We start from the raw sequence: 21,548 nt of genomic DNA on the forward strand, positions 1-21,548 counted from the left end.
AAGACGCTGGGTGGAGCGATCCCCTACTACACTCTGACTGTTTAAGCCAAGCAGCATCTTCTCCCTGGTAGCAGAGACTAAAGGCTGACGGCGAAGCACGGGGCGCAGGGGCCTGTCCGGGGCGCAGCGGCTCCCTCTCACCCCAGCAGATTGGCTGAAGCTGTGTGGTACAGGAGCGGGGCCGCCCCCCGCACGCCAGCAGGTGGGGCTACGGGCCGGGCTAGCCACGGACCTGCGCTCCCCTCCTTAGCTGGCTCGCTCCTGCCCGCAGCCCCCTCCAGCGGCTGGTGCAGCCAGCGCCGCCCCCGGGCCCTGGCTGACTGCAGCTCCGCAGCATCCTCCGGCTGTTCCCCGAGAGACTCCGCGCTGCGATGTGCCTCCGGTTTCCCGGCTCAGAGCCATGACGCCGCCCTGCGCGGGGCTGGCCGCTCCCGGCCTTTTGCAAAGCCCCCGCGCACCGTAGCCCGGGCCCGGCTTGCGGGGGGAGAGCCGCGGGCGCTCGCCCACTCCCTCGGCCTCGCTGCTGGTGCCTGGAGTCACTGGGGCTGCTGGCGGGAGGGGTTCCCCAGCCCGCTGCCCAGGTAAGCGAGGGGCTCGGAGCCTGACCGATGGGCTGGTAGCTGCGCCAGCACCCGCGTCCCTGTGTCCGCCCCGAGCCGCTCCCTGTCCCCCGCCCCATGGGGGCTGGGGCCGCCCGCTTGCTGCTGGGGGGAACAGGAGGCCGGCTCCGTCCCGCATCCCTGCTGGGGGAGCAGCCCGTGCGTTGGCGTGTGGCTGGCAGGCTCGGCTCCCTGTCTGCGGAAAGGCCCCCGTGTCCCTGCTGCAGTGCTGAGTCAGGCCCCGCTTTCTGTCTGGTCCCTGTTGTTTTGCTTGGGGTTGAAGTTCTGGCTCTACATGTGGGGTGGGCAGCATGGTATGTGGGGGTTGATAACTGAGGTACGCAGCAGGCTTGTGGGTAAAGCCTGTTATTCCTGCCATCCTACTGTGCGTGTTTGGCTTGACTCCGTCATGCTTTATATTCTGCACCCCAAAAGGGGTGATAAGGAACCATTAGCAAAATCATGCAGTACTGTAGACAAAACAAATAACTCCAGTACTTGCCTTAATTCAGTAGGTCAGCTCCAGCAGAATAGCGTCCCAGGGCATCATTTGTGGCACTGGGTGGAACGATTAATAAAACAAGGTAAATGTTAACTATTTCTGCATGCGTATTTTGCCTTCACAGTCTAGAGCCCATGATTCCCTGGCTTGTTTACTAAGGAGGACAGCAATAGTGCTCACTACTACTATGTTGTGAAGTTGTAAATGGGGTTCTCACTAGGTGGATAGGGCCTGATGTAAAGGCCATGGAAATCAATAGACTCCCCTTGAAATCAGTGGGTTTTGGACGAGAGACTTATTAAAGGGTGAGGAGTATCTGTCGAGATGCTCAGCGAGGGCGGTGACTTGATTTGTGATTTTGATACTGATGTCGCAATGAGCTACGCATGAACAAATCCCAGAGCTCATTCCAACATTGGGACCTAAACATCTCTGCGGTTGAGTATCCCCACCTGTAAAGCTGGGAATAATATCTCACAGGGGCCTTGCAACATTTATTAACATTAATATTTGCAGGACAGTTTGAGATCCTTGGATGAAATGAGCCATGTCCATGAAAATTATTATTTTTAAGTTTAAAAAAAATCTTTTAAATTAAAAGTCCAATGAAACAGACTCCTTTCATTTAATTGAATGGACGCCAAGCTCTTTACAAAAGATGCAGCTAGCTGATTCAGAAGAGGCATTGTTAAGCTTATTTGACCAGTGCAAACGGGAGTTGTTCTAGATACATTCTAATAGACAATAGTAACAATCTAGTGAAAATAGACCATTGCAAATTAGACACTAACCTAACAAGTACTGCCTCAAATGCATAAAAGGTCTTTGATCAGGTGGCATCTGATTTCAAAGAGACACTGCACAGATGAAATGTGGAGAATAATTTTTATTTTATATGTGAAATTGTGTAGCCTGGAGAATATAGCTGTTAGTCTTTTTTATTTTGTGGAGACCGACTAATTAGAGTGCAGCCTGTAGCATAAGAAGGATGTTCTAGTAGGTTGGGAGATAGCCCATGTCTGCCAAATTCTAGTCTGTTTTCCTGGCTCTGCCAGTGATGTGCTGTATAAACTTGAGTAAACCACTTAATCCACTCCACGCCTCAATTTCTCCATCTGTAACATAAGGATAATACTTCCCTACTTCTCAGGATTGTTGTGAGATTTAAATCCATTAATGATTGTGACGCACTCAGATGTGGTGGTGGTGTATAAGGAGAGAGAGAGAGAGAGATTTTAATACAGCCATGCTTGCACTTCAGATTCAGAATTTCTGGAAGCCATTTTTCAAAGGAAGCAGCAGTTTGGGACTGTAGTGGAAACCACATTATGTGGATGGATAGATATTAACAATCCAATCTGTTTTATATATTTGGGGAAGTTTTGTGTTGGCACTATTTTCCGAGAAAAAGTGAATAGAAATTGTTTTCAATTTTTTCCCTTCCATTTGTTTAACAAGACCTGCCTTATCCATCTTAGGTTTTTCTACAGCATCCAGCACTGTACTCATCTTCTAGATGCCTTTTTGTCATCCGATCTCCTCTTAATTGCTGCATTGTTCACTGTAGCTGTGACCCTTCATTCTCCAGGCCTGAGATCCTTTGCTCTACCCTTTCTGCTCATTGAACATCCTGGTGTCTCCATCCTTACCTTTCTCATGTGCTGGGGACGGGGTGGCTCTGGAACTTGGTTGGGGCTGCTGCTGTACTGTCGGAAAGAGCTCAGGTTATCCCTTGCATGCCATGGGACAAGGAGGTTGGCTGGCTGATCCATGTGGGCTACAGAACCATGTTCCATGGATAGAGCCTATTTCTTGTCTCAGTTGAGTACCTCCCACAATCGGGCCCTTTAGGCACTACTACTGTAATACAAAATAATTCATGATTAGTTTTCCTGTTATCTCCTCTAAGATGAGGGAGGTAGGATGCACCAGTTTCAGTCTTTTAATTATTGTATTAAAAACTCAGAGCAGCTTCTTGTATTTCCTCTGTATTACTTTCTGCTACATTCTCATCCATATAGGCCTGTGCTCCAGTTTACCTTTAATAGCCTTGATGTGCTCCTGGGACGGTTTCTCTTGCTGACTGCCTGATTTTCTCATCTTTTGCAGCCTGTGGTCCACGGATATTATTAAGTGAAAAAGTAAGTTTTTGTTTGTTTGTTGTTTTTTTTTTTTCTTTATTTTCATGCAGAGGATATTCTATGAAATGGGAGGTTGGGGAGATGCTGGATATTTGATTTCAGAGCAATGATATATTTTTAAATGTTTTTAGCTTTCCATTTAAGAGCTAGGTATTATTATTATTTATTACTTGAAGCCACAACCAGTGAACGGTAACTTAATGTATAGTAGATAGTCTTTGCAAATTACTTCAACTGTTTCACATTCACTTTTTTCTCTGAAGGATGTAAACTTATTGAATTGAGCAAAATATTTTACAAATGCCACTTTTGCAGTGTACCAAGGGATTATTCTAAAGTGCATGTGATGTGATATTATGCTATAAAATCCAACATTGTAATCTCCACAACTACTGGTGGTTTATTAAATCAGGGTTTTTTATGTTTTTTTAATAAATCATCCTAACTTCCCTGTGTGGATAAATCATGCTTCTTGTATGGAATTAAAATTTAGGAGCCAGATTCTGCATTGATTTACCTCACTATCTTCAGATGGATCCCATTGTTTTCAGGTGGATTACACTGAGTTCTGATAATAAGTCAGTGCAGAATTTGGCTACAGTTCTGGAACATATGAGCAAAACACTTTATTACACTCCTTAGTAGGGATAATGTCTAAAATGGTAGGTTAAAAATGTAATCTACTTTTCTTCTTCTATCTAATTTCAAAATCCAAGTAATGTATGTGCATAAAATTGCTTCAAGGATCTCTCTTCTTTTAATATATATTTAAAAAGTCAAGCACTTGTTAGCAATCCTAAAAAAACAAACGAGACAAAATATCTCTATCTTGTACATTATGGGAAGGAAACAGTTTCAGATTTTTGAGGGCTTGTGAACAAAAATATTGAGTAAATGATAACTGCATTGAAAGGATCTCCTTATTTTGAACCTTTAAAAAAATCAAGAAGGAGGATCTCTGATTTATCTAAAACTATACAGAGAATTTTGCTGGCTTTTGTTTTTGTTTTTTTGCAAGGGCAGGAAAAGTGTATATCAATTCAGTTCCATTCTGTTTTTTCCCCCTCTTCCCTAAAAAAAGAAACATTGAAAATGTCTCAGGATCCTGATATTCCACATACAAGTGAAGAAAAATCAAGTGATTCAGAGGATATCCAAGAGGACAGCTTGAACAACCCAGATCAATCTATGAGAGAAAGGATACGACAAAGTAGCTCAAGTCCACACAGATGCAACAGAGCTCAATGTAAGCAAATCTGTTAAAATAAAGTACAAAAACTTACTTTTCTTGTTGTGAAGATAAATATTTAGATTCCTTTAAAAGGCTCACTGGGTGCTGCGCAATTAACTATTGTGTAGTTAATTAAATATTGTATCGATCATTAATAATTAAAAAGGAGAAGGAAACATTTTTTTCCTTTAATGTCATCGGCTTTTCTGTCCTGTGAAGCAGCCCATAGGGAGGCTGGGTAAGACTGCCATAAGTTAATGCACCCCTCAAGCACTCCTGATCAGGCCACGGTACCAGAATAAAAAGCAACGAATGTGTTTCTTCTCCCAAAGTAAGCTTGAAATTCATTCCAGTTATAGGAAGGAAGTGAAAGCTGTCACTAGAAGAAGTCCTGGAATTCCGTTGTCATCAACTCATAATTTTACTCTCCTTTGTTATTTAGGGTCTGATCCTAAAAGGTGGCTATCCTTCCATCGTAAAATCACCACCCACATCCTTCTAGAGAAGAGTTGTTCCTTCAGTTCACTTTTTGCAATTACTGGGCCAAATCCTTATGTTATCAAAACTCTTATTTAAATAAATGGGAAATTTTCCATGAATAAGGACTTCAGAATTTGGCCATTTGTCATTTTCTAAATAATTGTTTTCTGTGCTTTTTGTATCTGATTGATTTTGAAAAGTACAGGGAGCCAAACTTAGGTCCCAAACTAGCAGGGTCTCAGAGGCACACTATATATAGCCAGCCTCTGTGTGGTGGGGGAAAGAGCTCTGCGTGTCCTCCTCTAGCAATTCCTGTTGCCCACAAGGAGCAGCATTCAGGTTTCTTGCAATCATTCTCCGGGTGCTGTGTTTTGTTGGGGGAGAATACGAGTGCTATTGTAGAAAAACCTGTGGTCATATGGAAGCTCCTATGAACATTTGAAATAGTATCTTTTACACCCTCCACTACTATGTGAAATCTACATCTACTTTAAACCCTACTGTTGCTGAAAGCCCATAGGCAAATAATAGAGGTCCTGTGGTCACAAGGTCTGCTTATGCCTAGAGATACCCATAAGGGAGGAGGGAAGGAAAGCACAGGATCAGGGCCGGCTTCAGGCACCAGCCCAGCAAGCAGGTGCTTGGGGCAGCCAAGGGAAAGGGGCGGCGCGGCAGGGAGGGAAGCACCTGCTGCTGAACTCCCGCTGAAGAAGAAAGCGGCACGGTGGAGCTGCCGCCGGAGTGCCACCGATCGCAATTGCGATCGCGGCTCTTTTTTTTTTTTTTTCCCCTGCTGCTTGGGGTGGCAAAAACCCTGGAGCCGGTCCTGCACAGGATATTAATAAACTTTGCACCTAACATTACTGTGAACCAGAATCAGTAGAGTGGTGTATTCTACACATGTATCATGTGCATGCCTGTGTCTGTGATCCTAACCAAGGGCCTGCACCTGCAAATACTTATGCATCTGAGTAACTCAGTGCTTCTCAAACTTTTGTATTGGTGACCCCTTTCACACCGCAAGCCTCTGAGTGTGACCCCTTTATGAATTAAAACCATATTTTAAAAAATATTTAACACTATTATAAAAGCTGGAGGCGAAGCGGGGCTTGAGGGAGGTGGCTGACAGCTTGTGACCCCCATGTAATAAGAGATCATGACCCTCAATTTGAGAACCTCTGTGAGTCATCTGACTTCAGTGGGAATATTTGAGTGTCTAAGTATTTACAGGATCTGGCCCAATATAGTATGCTCATTTTCTTGTTACATCATCCAATCCATCCGCTTAGCTTTCTGGAGGGTTGTATCCTTTGGTTTATAGTTTAATAGTTGTTACCTTAACCTTCAAAGGGACCTTACCCCCCAAAAGAGGTCAAATCGAAGGGTATGTCAGCTTTTGGTTCTGCCAGTCAGTGTAGTATACCTTAAGTCTGAAAATTAATGAGCTTTAATGGGGCTGGAAACATTTTCAGTCCTAATGCTACAAGGCAGTGACAAACATTCTTGCCAGATCATCACATTGTGTTAAGGTTTATTGCCAAAGTATGGTCTTTCTTGTTTGGTGTTTTTGTGTTTAATGTAGGAGCTGGTTATGATATTACTATTGACTCTGAAAAGTCTGGTATGACTAGCAAGTCCCTATAGGTAAAACAAATGAAAAAGCAAATGGGAATTCCCCTGGGTATGATTTCTGCTTATGGCTAAAGAAACAAAATTACCCCAGATATTATTTGCAAAAGTCTGGCAACAATTATGTCTTGAGCCATTGAATACAATACATTTTATTATTTGTGTTTTTGTTTTTAAAAACAATGCTAATTATTTGTTGAGCATGATGGTGTTTGGAGCTGTATCAAACACAAGAGACATTCCCTTTGGGATTTATGCTCTAAGCCCTGATATTGCAAGATGCCCTTCAGAGAGTCCAGCGTGCTGCCATAGATGTGTGAGCAAAAGTCAAGTGTTAGGCATAGTCCTCTGCACTAAGGGTATGTCTACACTATGAAATTAGGTCGAATTTATAAAAGCTGGTTTTATAGAAATCGGATGTATACATAAAATGCTCTAAGTGCATTAAGTCGGCGGACCGCGTCTACAGTACCGAGGCTAGCGTCGACTTCTGGAGCGTTGCACTATGGGTAGCTATCCCACAGTTCCCGCAGTCTCCGCCGCCCATTGGAATTCTGGGTTGAGATCCCAATGCCTGAATGATGCAAAACAGTGTCACAGGGGGTTCTGGGTACATGTCTTCAGGCTCCTCCCTCTCCGTCAGAGCAACGGCAGACAATCGATTTGCGCCTTTTTATCTGGGTTACCTTTGCAGACAACATACCACGCCAAGCATGGAGCCCGCTCAGCTCAGCTCACCTCACCTCACCATATGTCATCTGGGTGCCGGCAGACGTGGTACTGCATTGCTACACAGCAGCAGCCCCTTGCCTTTTGGCAGTAGATGGTGGATTACGACTGGTTTGATCAGATGATGGCTGAAACTCCGTATGTCCCCCAGTCATATTCTGCTGCCTTCCCAATGATGATGGCAGCTATCAGTCGTAGTACACTATTTTCTGCCAAGCGCCCAGTATTTTCTGCCAAGCACCCAGAAGATGCCGAGGGCTATCAGTCATGCTGCACCGTCGTCTGCCAGCTTAAGATGTAAAAAATAATTTGTTCTGTATTCATTTGCTTCCCCCTCCCTCCGTGAAATCAACGGCCTGCTAAATCCAGGGTTTTGAGTTCAATCTTTGGGGGGGGCCATTCTGTGTGACAGTTGTTTGTGTTTCTCCCTGATGCACAGCCACCTTCGTTGATTTTAATTCCCTGTAAGTGTACGCCATGTCGTCACTCGCCCCTCCCTCCCTCCGTCAGACAATAGTTTCGCGCCTTTTTTCAGACCAGACGCCATAGCACTGGGATCATGGAGCCCGCTCAGATCACCGTGGCAATTATGAGCACTATGAACACCACGCGCATTGTCCTGGAGTACATGCAGAGCCAGGACATGCCAAAGCAAAACCAGGAACAGCCGATGAGGTGATTGCAGTGCGGCGACGAGATTGATGAGGAAACTGACATGGACATAGACCTCTCACAAAGTACAGGCCCCAGCAATGTGCAAATCATGGTGTTACTGGGGCAGGTTCATGCCATAGAACGCCGATTCTGGGCCCGGGAAACAAGCACAGACTGGTGAGACCGCATCGTGTTGCAGGTGTGGGACGATTCCCAGTGGCTACAAAACTTTCACATGCGTAAGGGCAGTTTCATGGAACTTTGTGACTTGCTTTCCCCTGCCCCAAAGCGCCAGAATACCAAGATGAGAGCAGCCCTCACAGTTGAGAAGCGAGTGGCGATAGCCCTGTGGAAGCTTGCAATGCCAGACAGCTACCGGTCAGTCGGGAATCAATTTGGAGTGGGCAAATCTACTGTGGGGGCTGCTGTGATCCAAGCTGCCAGGGCAATCAAAGACCTGCTGATATCAAGGGTAGTGACTCTGGGAAATGTGCAGGCCATAGTGGATGGCTTTGCTGCAATGGGATTCCCAAACTGTGATGGGGCGATAGACGGAACCCATATCCCTATCTTGGCACCGGAGCACCAAGCCACCGAGTACATAAACCGCAAGGGGTACTTTTCAATGCTGCTGCAAGCCCTGATGGCTCACAAGGGACGTTTCACCAACATCAACGTGGGATGGCCGGGAAAGGTACATGATGCTCGCGTCTTCAAGCACTCTGGTCTGTTTCGAAAGCTGGAGGAAGGGACTTTCTTCCCAGGCCAGAAAATAACCGTTGGGGATGTTGAAATGCCTATCGTGATCCTTGGGGACCCAGCCTACCCCTTAATGCCATGGCTCACGAAGCTGTACACAGGCAGCCTGGACAGTAGTCAGGACCTGTTCAACTACAGGCTGAGCAAGTGCCGAATGGTGGTGGAATGTGCATTTGGACGTTTAAAAGCGCGCTGGCGCAGCTTACTGACTCGCTCAGACCTCAGCGAAAAGAATATCCCCATTGTTATTGCTGCTTGCTGTGCGCGCCACAATATCTGTGAGAGTAAGGGGAAGACATTTATGGCGGGGTGGGAGGTTGAGGCAAATCGCCTGGCCGCTGATTACACGCAGCCAGAAACCAGGGCGGTTAGAAGAGCACATCAGGGCACAGTGCGCATCAGAGAAGCTTTGAAAACGAGTTTTGTGACTGGCCAGGCTACGGTGTGAAACTTCTTTTTGTTTCTCCTTGATGAACCCTCTGCCCCCCCCCACCCGGTTCACTCTACTTCCCTGTAAACCAACTACCCCACCCTCCCCTCCCCCCTTTGAGCACCGCTTGCAGAGGCAATAAAGTCATTGTTACTTCACATTCATGCATTCTTTATTAATTCATCACACAACTAGGGGGATAATTGCCAAGGTAGCCCGGGATGGGTGGGGGAGGAGGGAAGGAAAAGGACACACTGCAGTTTAAAACTTTACCTCTTATTGAAGGCCAGCCTTCTGATGCTCAGGCAATCATCTGGGGTGGAGTGACTGGGTGGCCGGAGGCCCCCCCCACCGTGTTCTTGGGCGTCTGGGTGAGGAGGCTGTGGAACTTGGGGAGGAGGGCTGTTGGTTACACAGGGGCTGTAGCAGCAGTCTCTGCTCCTGCTGCCTTTCCTGCAGCTCAACCATACGCTGGAGCATATCAGTTTGATGCTCCAGCAGCTGGAGCATCGACTCTTGCTTTCTGTCTGCAAGCTGACGCCATCTATCATCTTCAGCCCGCCACTTGCTCTGTTCATCCCGCGATTCAGCCCGCCACCTCTCCTCTCATTCATATTGTGCTTTTCTGTAGTCTGACACTGACTGCCTCCACGTATTCTGCTGTGCTCTGGCAGTGTGGGAGGACATCTGGAGCTCCGAGAACATATCATCCCGAGTCTGCCGTTTTCTCCTAATCTTCGCTAGCCGCTGTGAAGGAGAAACATTTGCAGCTGGTGGAGGAGAAGGGAGAGGTGGTTAAAAAAGACACATTTTAGAGAACAATGAGTATACTCTTTCATGTTAAATTTTGCTGTTCACATTACACAGCACATGTGCTTTCGTTACAAGGTCGCATTTTTCCTCTTATATTGAGGGCCTGCCCGTTTGGTGTGAGAGATCGCTCACGCAGTGCCAGGCAACAGATTTCGGCTTGCAGGCAGCCATGGTAAGCCACAGTCTTTTGACTTTTTTAACCTTCTTAACTTGTGGGAATGGTTTCAAACAGTAGCGCCCTCATTTCCCATACCAAGCACCCCTTGGGTTGGCCATTTAAAATGGGTTTGCAATGTAAAAGGAGGGGCTGCGGTTTCTGGGTTAACATGCAGCACAAACCCAACTATCCCCTCCCACCCAATTCTCTGGGATGATCACTTCACCCCTCCCCTCTACCGCGTGGCTAACAGTGGGGAACATTTCTGTTCAGCCGAGCAGGAACGGACACCTCTGAATGTCCCCTTAGTAAAATCACCCCATTTCAACCAGGTGACCGTGAATGATATCAATCTCCTGAGGATAACAGAGAGAGCGATAAGCAATGGATGTTGTCGGCATGCCAGCAAACACCGGGACCATACGCTGTCATGCTTTGTTATGCAATGATTCCAGACTGCGTGCTACTGGCCTGGCATGGTAAAGTGTCCTACCATGGCGGATGGGATAAGGCAGCCTTCCCCAGAAACCTTTTGCAAAGGCTTTGGGAGTACATGAAGGAGAGCTTTCTGGAGATGTCCCTGGAGGATTTCCGTTCCATCCCCATACACGTTAACAGACTTTTTCAGTAGCTGTACTGGCCGCGATTGCCAGGGCAAATTAATCATTAAACACGCTTGCTTTTAAACCATGTGTAATATTTACAAAGGTACACTCACCAGAGGTCCCCTGTGTGCCCTCAGGGTCTGGGAGCACGCTTTGGGTGAGTTCGGGGGTTACTGGTTCCAGGTCCAGGGTGATAAACATATCCTGGCTGTTGGGGAAACCGGTTTCTCCGCTTCCTTGCTGCTGTGAGCTATCTACATTATCTTCATCCTCATCTTCCTCGTACCCCAAACCTGCTTCCCTGTTGCGTGTTTCTCCATTGATGGAGTCATAGCACAAGGTTGGGGTAGTGGTGGCTGCACCCCCTAGGATTGCATGCAGCTCTGCGTAGAAGCGGCATGTTTGTGGCTCTGCCCCGGACCTTCCATTTGCCTCTCTGGGTTTGTGGTAGGCTTGTCTTAGCTCCTTAATTTTCACGCGGCACTGCTGTGTGTCTCTGTTATGGCCTCTGTCCTTCATGGCCTTTGAGACCTTTTCTAATATTTTGCCATTTCGTTTACTGCTACGGAGTTCAGCTAGCACTGATTCATCTCCCCATATGGCGAACAGATCCCGTACCTCCCATTCGGTCCTTGCTGGAGCTCTTTTGCGATCCTGGGACTCCATCATGGTTACCTGTGCTGATGAGCTCTGCGTGGTCACCTGTGCTCTCCTCACTGGGCAAACAGGAAATGAAATTCAAAAGTTCGCGGGGCTTTTCCTGTCTACCTGGTCAGTGCATCTGAGTTGAGAGTGCTGTCCAGAGCGGTCACAATGAAGCACTGTGGGATAGCTCCCGGAGGCCAATAACGTCAAATTCCGTCCACACTACCCCAATTCCGACCCGCTAAGGCTGATTTTAGCGCTAATCCCCTCGTCGGAGGTGGAGTAAAGAAACAGGTTTAAAGGACCCTTTAAGTCGAAAAAAAGGGCTTCGTCGTGTGAACATGTCCAGGCTTAATTCGAATTAACTCTGCTAAATTCGACCTAAACTCGTAGGGTAGACCAGGTCTGAGAGGTAGCTAGTCATGAGTGCTGGTTAAAGAAGGGGCTATGGTCAAGAGATGTGTGTGTCTGAAGAGATGTGCTTAAGTGCATTTTTCAGAATACAAATTAGGTGCTTAGCTATAGTTTCCCTTCTTAGTCTTTACTTCTGCTGTTAGGCAAGAATAATTTAGCAATCAGGCAAGAGCACTTTGATTTAAATGCAGGCTGAGTGCACTGCCTGTCTGCTCATCACTTCAGACTTCGCAATACTCCCCACAGGCATTGTGCAGGATCAAACTCTAGGCAGTAATATGCAAGCGTATAAAGTGCTGGGTGAACTGAAGAGCTGTTTATGACAAAGTGGCACAAGTAATTCTTTATTAAATGACACTTTGTATAGCAGACAATTGGGGAAGCTTCTCGATGAAGGGCCTGTTCCATGTAGAAGGTTGCTACCTGCATAAACCCAATCATATAAACCTGTTAATCGATCTAAAAAAATGTATTCCAAATTAATCTAATGTGTGATTAGTATGGATCAAAGAGTTTTATTTCAGTATGGGGGGTGGGGTGTGTATAATTATATGTAATGTTTTTGCCAAGATTGGAATTGAAGCAACAGAATTATCACAGTCACAGGGTGACAGAGCAACCAATCCTTGCTTTCTGTTCTTTATATTCCTTTCTCACTTTTCCTTCTGTGCAGCTGGGGAGAAGTCTGGCCAGCCCTCTATTCATCTGATGGCACTAATGATATGGTCTCTTCTCACAGATGATTGGACCAGAGAAGAGCTCTCTTCCCTTTTCTTCTCAGTTTTTGGAAGGCACATGCTTTATTACTCAGAATAGCTTGTTGCAGGCCTGCTCTGTCTCTATGCTTAGCACTGACGTCAGCACTGCTACAAGCACAACTTGGTGGGAGACCTTCTCCTAAGAAGATCAATGGCAAAGCTCCAGTTGATTTCAGTGGGTGCAGCATTCCTCCCTTAATCAGCATCTATTATATCATCATCACCTTTACCACATTTATTTCTACATGCTGCTAATGCATTCTGTATCACAGTAACATCAGCCCTGGGATGTTATATAACCTAAGTCAGGAGAAATTGGAACACTAGTTCCCACTATGTTCAGACAGCTGGTACCGTTTTCAAGACTTGGCTTTACCACCCAGTGACCTTCCACCTCCCATTTTTCTATAGCTAGTAACTCCTTCCTTTAATACCTAATGAAAGCTGGACTTGGTGTGTGTGGTGTCCTGCCGCCCTGCTGCCTCCCATTCCTGTGTGCACTTTCTAATTCTCATGCCACTCCAAACCCCAGTCTCAGGCTTCTTGCCATGCTCTAGGATATGGAGCAACCCGTGTCCCATTGAGCATACAGAGATGAATGGAAGGAGAAGAGCTGTTGCCTCAGAGCACAGGTTAGGCCTTGAAATCATTAGCAAGTTAAGAATGGCAAGACCCTGGTTTCAGGAAACAGGGGGCAAGTAGGTTGCTGGTTCCACCGGAAGTAGAGAAGGGAAAACTAGCTGTTTTCTTGCATAGTGCTGGTGGTGGTGGTGTAAGTGCTTTACAGATACTTTGGAAGACGAGATCCCTCCCTGCCTTGAAAAATGTACAATCCAAATGGCAATGTGCACATAATAAATGCAGCAGAAATCTCCAGGACTGAATGGTGAAGTTGCATATGAAGCTTTTTGGCCCCACAGTATTGTCTGCATATTTTGTAGAAATGGTTTGCCCCCCTTCACCTGGGAAGTACTTGATTCTATAGCCCTAAAAGAAGATGTGTGTTTTAAGGAGGGACTTGATGCAGCAGAGGTTGCAGGCATTTTGGGGCCTAGTTAATGGCTGATTGGAGCACAACAGTGCTGTAGAGGAAGCAGCCTCATCAGATCTATGACATCGAGGGAATCCTCAGCTGGGCTAGTCTACTGGCTCTACATCCCCTCTGTACTGGCCGACTGGTGGAAAGAGGCCCAGAAAGGTGGAGGAGGATCTTACCTCCAGCTTCTGAATGAATAATTAAATGTCATATATTTGTTAATGTTACAGCTAGTCCCCCTCGGCTTGTGTCGATGAAAGAGCTGATGGAAACAGCAAAAGGAGTTTCCAATATGGCGTTAGCACATGAAATTGTAGTCAATGGAGGCTTCCAGATTAAACCAGCTGAATTACCAGAAGGCAGGTAAGATGGTTACTGATATAAAGAAAGAAATAGCAGTTTATATCACTCCTTTGGATGTAAAGAGTGGAATATGCAGATACTTTTGGGGAAAAATTCCATGAAAAGAATTGTAATGTGTTTTCTTAGCTTTTCACCACTTTTTCATTCTAGCACCACTATTTTACTCTTCTATATTCTTTAACATCCTCTTCCTTTGTAGTAACTCTCTAAAGTTGACTCTTGGGCCTGGTCTACACTAGAAAATTTGGTCGGATTAACTATGTTGGTTGGGTGTGTGAAATATCCTCATCCCTGAGCCAACGTAAGTCCCCATTTAGATAGCAGTAGGTTGACGGAAGAATTCCTACCGACTCTCGGGGAGGCGAATTGCCGTTACGCCAATGGGAGAACCCCTCCTGTTGGCATAGGTAATGTCTGGACTGAAGCGCTGCAGCTGTAGCGTTAGACATACCCTTAAGTTGCTCTTGGAACTGTGAGGAAAATTTAGCAGGCCCTGAGTTTGGTCAAGCTTACTTGCAGGCCTTACACGAAGATCCTGCCTGTTTCTGTGTGTCAAGAGGTAGGAGGAGTCACAGTGGAAAAGTCCCCAAGCAGTACAACTTGTAATTTTCCAGGCTTATGAAATATAGAACTGCAACAGTTGTGTTAGAAAGGTCGCTGACCGCAAAAGAACAGACATTGAGTAACAGGAGGGGCCTAGAGGGGGAGACGCTTGTTTTTGCTTTTGGTCTGTATTGATTTTGCAATGTATTCCAAATAAGGTAATTAATGCGGAAGTATGTGTAATTTGTCTGTGGTTTTAACCTTTATAAGCTGGTTAAGGTTTAAGGAGGGCAGAGCAGCTTGCCACCTTGCATGGGGCTATGCTGACTCTCCTTGCATATATGCTCGCATAAAATAAAGGAGCCTCAGGCATTTTCTGATTCAAACACAACGAGTGGTTAATTTTCCACAACAGAACAAATGATTACTGCTTTCAGGATTTGCCTGAACTTCTGTGGTTAATGGAGTAAGAATTCCAAGGTGTCCCTGCCAGCAGGTATATGGGATCTTGGGGTGCAATTACCACACAGGTGGGGTGCCAATTAATTTCTTTATTAAAGGAAAAAGGAAGTGGTGGGAATTTAACAATGAAATACGATGGGATGGGGTATATAGGGTGTTTACAATAGACGATGATGGGGGGCGTTCTTCTAGTAAATGGGATAGGGGGTTTCAATAGTGGGGTACAATACTGTTGGTAACCAATTAACACTGAAGTATAAATGTAACAGGTAGCTAACAATTTCTATGTAAAGAGTGTGTCACAGCAGCATATAACCAACTAACAGTATGGGTAAAATAGGTTAAATAACCAACAACTTTAGGTAAAAATGTGTCACAGTGGTGTAAATGTAAAATGTGAGGTGTGTTAGAGAGAAAAGGGGTAACCAATGGGGTTTTATGCTAGAAAGAGAGAGAGCAGACAGGCTGTAAGTTTAAACAGCAGAGAGGAAGAGAGAGAGAGAGAAAGAAAGTGGTAGAGAAGTGAGGTTGGGGGATGGGGGAAGAGGAGCACGTGGTGGAGGGAGATTTAAACTCAGGGAGACACAGAACAGACAGGCTGCAAGTTTAAACAGCAGAGAGACAATTATACAAAACACAGCAGAATCTTATCTATGATTTAACTTAACCAAAACTACACAGATTAGCAAGTAACAAAACACAATGCAACAATTCTTTAAGCCTAACTTACAGGGTACAATGCAAGCAATTTTCTAAACCTAACTTAACTACAGCTATGCAAAATGAAATTACAACTTATCTAGACTAAAAGACAAAATCTAACCTAATGGGTGCACCTTATACTAGGGGTAGTTCCAGAGGGCAGAGTGGTGTGTGCCCAGGATACAGCTCCAAGGGGGGAGGTGGATTTAACTAGTGGTGGCTGCAAGCGTGGGGGGTGAGGGGTGGCTGCAAGCTGGCAGCCCAGAATACAGTCCAGGAAGGCACAGGCTTATTTCTAGCAGCAAAGGCGCTGCAAAGCAAGAAACAGATTACAGATACAGACCAAGGAGTTTAAGAGAGGTTTTAAGACACAGACCAAGGTTCAGCTAGAGTCTGTGTGCTGGGGAAACGGAGCCAGCAGCTAAAGTAATAAAAGTGTAGAAAGTTTCACAGAGGGATTCTTACCAGTCCCCAAGGCAGCAGCAAAGGCAGAAGCAGCAATAACATCAGAAGAAGCAAGGAGGGCTCCGTACGGTCTTGATAATCAGGAGGTCTCTCAGGCAGCAATTCGTTCTTCGTGGGGGGGGTGTTTAAAAATGGGGGTACACTCAAAAATAAAACGAAAGTGGAGAAAGGACCCCCCAGAACCCCTGGCTGATCAGACCAGGTAGCAATGCAGGAACCTTTCTGATGTTTGTTTCAAAAATGCCTGTTCTTAAAGGCAATCTCAGGCAGTTTCCCCACCTGTCCCTGATAGGCTCCTTCTGTCACAGGGAAGGAGATACAGGGAAAAACTGCAGGTGAGCATAGAGACGTGCCTGGGCAGAGTCCTGGACCATAGGCGTGAGTTCCCACCTCAGGACTCAAAAGCACATGAGGCCTATGACTCATGCCCAGGATCTCACAAACACATTAGGTCTTGCAGCTCTGGACATTGCCTACCCTACACCGAGCCCAGGTTTAACAAGGTGATAACAGGACCAACCCTTTGAACAGGGCAGTGGTCCCGCTTAGCACGCAGCACAAGTGGCCATCCCTTTGAGAAGGGCAATGGCTCTTGGTAAACAACTTAAGGGGCCCTCCCTTTGAGAAGGGCAGTGGCCCTGGTAAACAACAGCCAGGGAGGGGCGGCCACAGGAGGAGAACAAAAAACAAAATGGAGTAAGGGGACAGCTGTAAGAAACAAAATGGAATAGGGGGAAAGCTGTAACAGACACAAGGTAGCTCCAGGCATCTTCAGAAAAGGCCGCATTCAGATCTGGCGTGAACATATGCAGCTTCAGTAGAGTCGCACAATTAAATCAAAACATTGAAATTTGTAACTTGTTGTTGAAGTAATGGGATTATTTACACTAACTCTGAATTTGACCGTCCAACTTAGTAAAAATATCTTAATGCCCAGGTATTTTGACAAGCGGTGAGTTGTGCTCAGTCATGAAGGAAATACCTCACTGCTATTACATTCTGGTTTCACTTTTCAAATTTTACCCAAAGGACTTGCACCGCTTCTAGGAACTTAATTGGGTTATGTATTGCTAAGAAACACTGATGTTGTTCATGTGAAGATGAAATAAATTGATTTTGTGATTTGTCTTTTCTTTATAGATTACTTTTAGAAGTAGCGTTTTCTGGATGCTTTTATGGGTCTTGTTTTTGTTTTGTTTTTCACCTGCTCTTTATCTTTTTAGCTGTGATGTCAGCCATTCCAAATCATTCCAGTTTTTATACTCTTGTGCCTGATTAAAATGGCAGTTTTCTCCTCTAAACCTCTCTAATTCATTACATGTAAGATACTAACTTTGATATTGTTGTGTTTACTAACAGCCTGGAGAAAACTGTAAAAGAGATTGTACATAAAGCTTTTTGGGACTGTCTGGAAGCCCAGTTAAGCGAAGATCCACCAACATATGATCAGTCAATTAAACTTGTGGGGGAGATTAAAGAGGTAAGAAGGTGTGACATCAGAAGTAATTTACAGAGATTACATGGCACAGATACGCAAACTGTATACACACAGTTGTTATACAGCGATGGCAAAATGCTCTGTAGAAGTCTAGACGATAGCTTTATCTATAGGCTGCATGGACACATGGAGGAAAAAATAATCAAATGCGAAAGCAAGAAATGCCGAGTCATGTTAGATGAAGGGAAGGTTGCAGGTAATGTTACTTTAATAATTCTGAGGTTGCAGTAGCAAAATGTGACATTAATTATTTTTGCTACAATAGCACGTAGAGGCACCAATCTAGATTTAGCGAAAAAAACCACCTCCGAAAAAACCCTCCCTGTCCCAAAGAGCTTGCAATCTGAATAACACCAATACAGTATAGAATGCAGGAAAACTATGATTAAAAAATATACTGTGTAATTTTTGTGGCCCTATGTTTTGAAAAACTATTAAGACCTCATCTGCCATAGAAATCCAGCATGAAGTTGGTTGTTAATTCAGACCGTTATTAAGTTCCTTTGTAAGATGGCGAAACAATAATGTTGTTTGTTGTGGAAAAACTAACAAAATGAAAATTTGTTTTCTTTCAGACTCTTCTATCTTTCTTATTGCCTGGTCATACTAGATTAAGAAATCAGATTACTGAAGTTCTGGATCTGGATCTGATAAAGCAGGAGGCAGTGAACGGGGCCCTGGATATTTCTAAGCTGGCAGAATTCATCATCGGAATGATGGGGACCCTTTGTGCTCCAGTTAGAGATGAGGAAATTAAGAAACTGAAAGACATTCATGAAATAGTCCCACTATTCAGGTACTGGAATGACGATAAGGAATTGCAAGGAATCAGACTGTGGGTCACTTAATTAATTTCAGATTTGCTTGTAGATCCTTGTTAAAGATCCAAATTTTACTTGTGCATGCTGATGACATAAACAGTCCTCTAGCAAAAAATTCTTTCTAGAAAAATATAAAGCAAGCAGAGGGGGAAAACAATAAAGAAGAAAATTCCAGCAGCTATTAGCAAGGACCCTTTTGGTTCTGATGGACTGAAGGTATTTCTATGTAGCTTTGTGTAATTGGAAACAATCATTTTCTGAAATGGCATATTTAGGTAAGAGAATCTTTCCCTGGATATTGGGAGACCGTCTTAAGAAAAAGCATGAATTCCTTGTTCACTTTTCCTTTCTGCTGATATACATTAAATAATTTAGAAAATAATAAAGTTCACTCAGCTTTAGGGTGGTCTTCTACCAATTCTTCTCTCATTTCTCCCCCTCCACCTCCTTTCTCATACATAATAAAAGAATATATTACAGGTGTTTAAAAGTGGAAAGCATATAGGGCCTGGATATGTGTGATGCTATTTTCCATTTTGTTACGATCTCATTTAAATAAATTGTGCAAGTTCTCAACAGTTATAGGGAATTTTGTTAACTGTCATCAGTTGTGTATTGAGCCATTTGGTCGACACAGGTCAGAGTGTACACACGTATAGTGATAAGCCTCATGTTAGGCTTGGAATTCAAGACTTTCCTACATTCAGCATGTGATGACGTGTCTCAAGAGAACTGGTCTGTGAAAAGGACTTAGTACATTCTCAGAAGTTTCTTTACAGGGGAACAAGCCTCATTACCCTGGTGCTCTTTCCCAAGACTTCAAGCTGCATGTAAATACTTACCATGCTTTTTTAATGTTCTTAATAGCTCATTTCCTTGGACAGTCTATGCTAAGTAAGTCTTGCAAACTACATTTTAAACATGTGCAGCCCTGCTTGAAAAAATAACATCTTTTTTTCTTTCTTTCTCCAGAGCAATTTTCTCTGTATTAGACTTAATGAAAATGGACATGGCTAACTTTGCTGTCAGTAGCATTAGGCCGCATTTAATGCAACAATCTGTTGAATACGAAAGAGAGAAGTTTCAGAAGATTTTTGAGAAACAGCCAAGTATGACTTTTTTTCCTCTTCTAAATTATGTGCCTTTGCATGTTGGCGTCACAAACACAAAACAACCCACCAAATTCAGTATTTTGTTACATTGGTCCATAATTCAAATAGAGATACCTCTGGTCCCTAAGCTTCAATTCAAGAAATTTACCGGTACAACAATTCTGCATTTCAAAACAAAAAACAAACCCAGACCCAGGATATCAGTATAATATATGACACTATAAATCAGCATCAACATGCTTGTCTGTAGTACTGCCAGATTAATTTGTGGTTTCCATCCAAGAGGTTCTCTGTGTTCAATCTGTTTTGGTATCTTGCAGAAGTTCTGAATCATAAAGTAAATAAAATGCATCTCAGTAACTAGCACCATGGGTAGTAGGAAAGACTAGTAGTGGTATTATTTGAAAACTATTCATGGGGGGGAAAAAGATAACTCCTGAAAATAAGATTTTTACCAAAATGCTTTCTTTCAGATTCTCTAGACTTTGTCACCGACTGGCTGCAAGAAGCATCAGATGATCTTGCCAATTTGAAGTATAAAAATCCACCTTCCCCTGGTGTTGGTGCTGCTGCTAGTGGAGTTCCTGTATTGTGTCCTGCTGCTGTGCAGAATTGGGCATATCTAAAGCTGCTTAAGTGGGATCATGTGCACAGGCCTTTCCCAGAAGTAGGTATTTAAGAGAAGACGTAGCTTCTTCTATTTAATTTTCTACACTGTTTTTGGTGATATAGCAGAAATCATTTGGATCCATAACCTTGTTCTTGACATAAAATACTAAAAGATTTAGGATTTAACTGGAGCTCTTGCAGTTCTTTTAATAGGATAACTCCATTCTGAAATCTTTTTTTTTTTTTTTTTTTCTTTTTCAAAACTGAAGTTTAACTGAAGGTGAGGTAGCGTAATCTACTGTATAGATCACTGGACTGGGAATCAGGAGATTTGGGTTCTGTTCCTGGCTCTGTGTCACTGCACAAGTCATTTCCTTTTCTGTGCCTCTGTTTTCCCTCCCACCATTTTTCTGTCTTGTCTATTTAGATTGTAAGCTCTTCAGGACCGGGATAGTCTTTGCACAGTGCCCCGCACAGGAGTGTTCCAATCTCAGTGGGACCCCTGGATGCTACTGTAACACAAATCATAATGTATTCTTTTTATCAGGTTACTTCTTTAACAGGTGTTCCTTTAGGGAGTTCCACTATGAACTTTCTGTATATGATTTTTGTAATTTTCTGTGGGTTATATATGTATATATGTCTCAAACACTGTCACATGGGCTCTCACTACAGCGGTTCATAAACTGCATTATGTTATGTGAGTTGCAGCTATTGTAAAGAAAAAAGATGCTTCAGAGTTCTTTCTGCATGGCTGAGCAGATGTTTTGATTACTAATGTCTGGTTTTATGCATGCAAAATGTCTGTTTAATAGCTGTTTGTGTATGAGGCTCACAGCATAAATCTCGGGGTTTAGGATTTTGCAGGAGAAGAATTGTCTGTCTTTCTGTCTTGAATCAACTGTCTCTTACCTTCTTATCTTTAAGAGCTGGACAGCTAGTTCATTGCTGGGAAGATTCTGAACCCAAACCTCTGAATTTAAACTAGATTTACAACCTTCAGCTTATTGCAGAAGCAGTGCAGCTAGATTCTGTTGTACCACTATAAACCTAGAGTTATTCCATTGACTTTGACTATTGTATTCAGTTTGATGGAGGAGAAGCATATGTCCAGAACTGACATTGAGTTAAGTAATCAAACAGCTGTTTGCCCACCCAGGATGAACACTCTACAAAATCTTTCCCCTTTATGGTAGTTGTAACTTGTATCTTATGAACCATCTAATGTATTTCCCTGTAACTCTGTTTTGAGAGGAAGGCACGTGTGAGAGAGTTCAGAAAACTAACATTCACAACTGAGCTACAAAAGTTTGCATTGTTCACTATAAATTATGATTGGTGTAATGTGATCCATTAATTGATAACTCTCCTGCTTTATTTTGAATGTAGTA

At 44.0% G+C, this 21,548-nt stretch overlaps 1 protein-coding gene across 7 annotated transcripts in view; it reads left to right on the forward strand.

The window, feature by feature from the left end:
* The first annotated feature begins 2 nt into the window (after positions 1-2).
* The window catches only part of TCP11L1 (t-complex 11 like 1), a 29,001-nt gene continuing 7,455 nt past the window's right edge, over positions 3-21,548 (forward strand). The window contains exons 1-9 of one of the 7 annotated variants that reach the window (XM_034769928.1): positions 258-581; positions 1,112-1,183; positions 3,123-3,242; positions 4,324-4,488; positions 13,813-13,945; positions 17,477-17,597; positions 18,191-18,411; positions 19,409-19,545; positions 20,022-20,215. In XM_034769928.1, coding sequence (XP_034625819.1) covers positions 4,335-4,488; positions 13,813-13,945; positions 17,477-17,597; positions 18,191-18,411; positions 19,409-19,545; positions 20,022-20,215 — 960 coding nt within the window. In that variant the 5' untranslated portion in view covers positions 258-581; positions 1,112-1,183; positions 3,123-3,242; positions 4,324-4,334. Of the gene's footprint in view, positions 203-257; positions 582-792; positions 1,184-1,239; positions 3,243-4,323; positions 4,489-13,812; positions 13,946-17,476; positions 17,598-18,190; positions 18,412-19,408; positions 19,546-20,021; positions 20,216-21,548 lie in introns of those variants that run through there. The other 6 variants (XM_034769932.1, XM_034769933.1, XM_034769927.1 and 3 more) reach the window with 6 other exon arrangements.

The sequence above is a fragment of the Trachemys scripta genome, chromosome 4 (assembly GCF_013100865.1).
Source record: "Trachemys scripta elegans isolate TJP31775 chromosome 4, CAS_Tse_1.0, whole genome shotgun sequence".
NCBI lineage: Eukaryota > Metazoa > Chordata > Testudines > Emydidae > Trachemys > Trachemys scripta.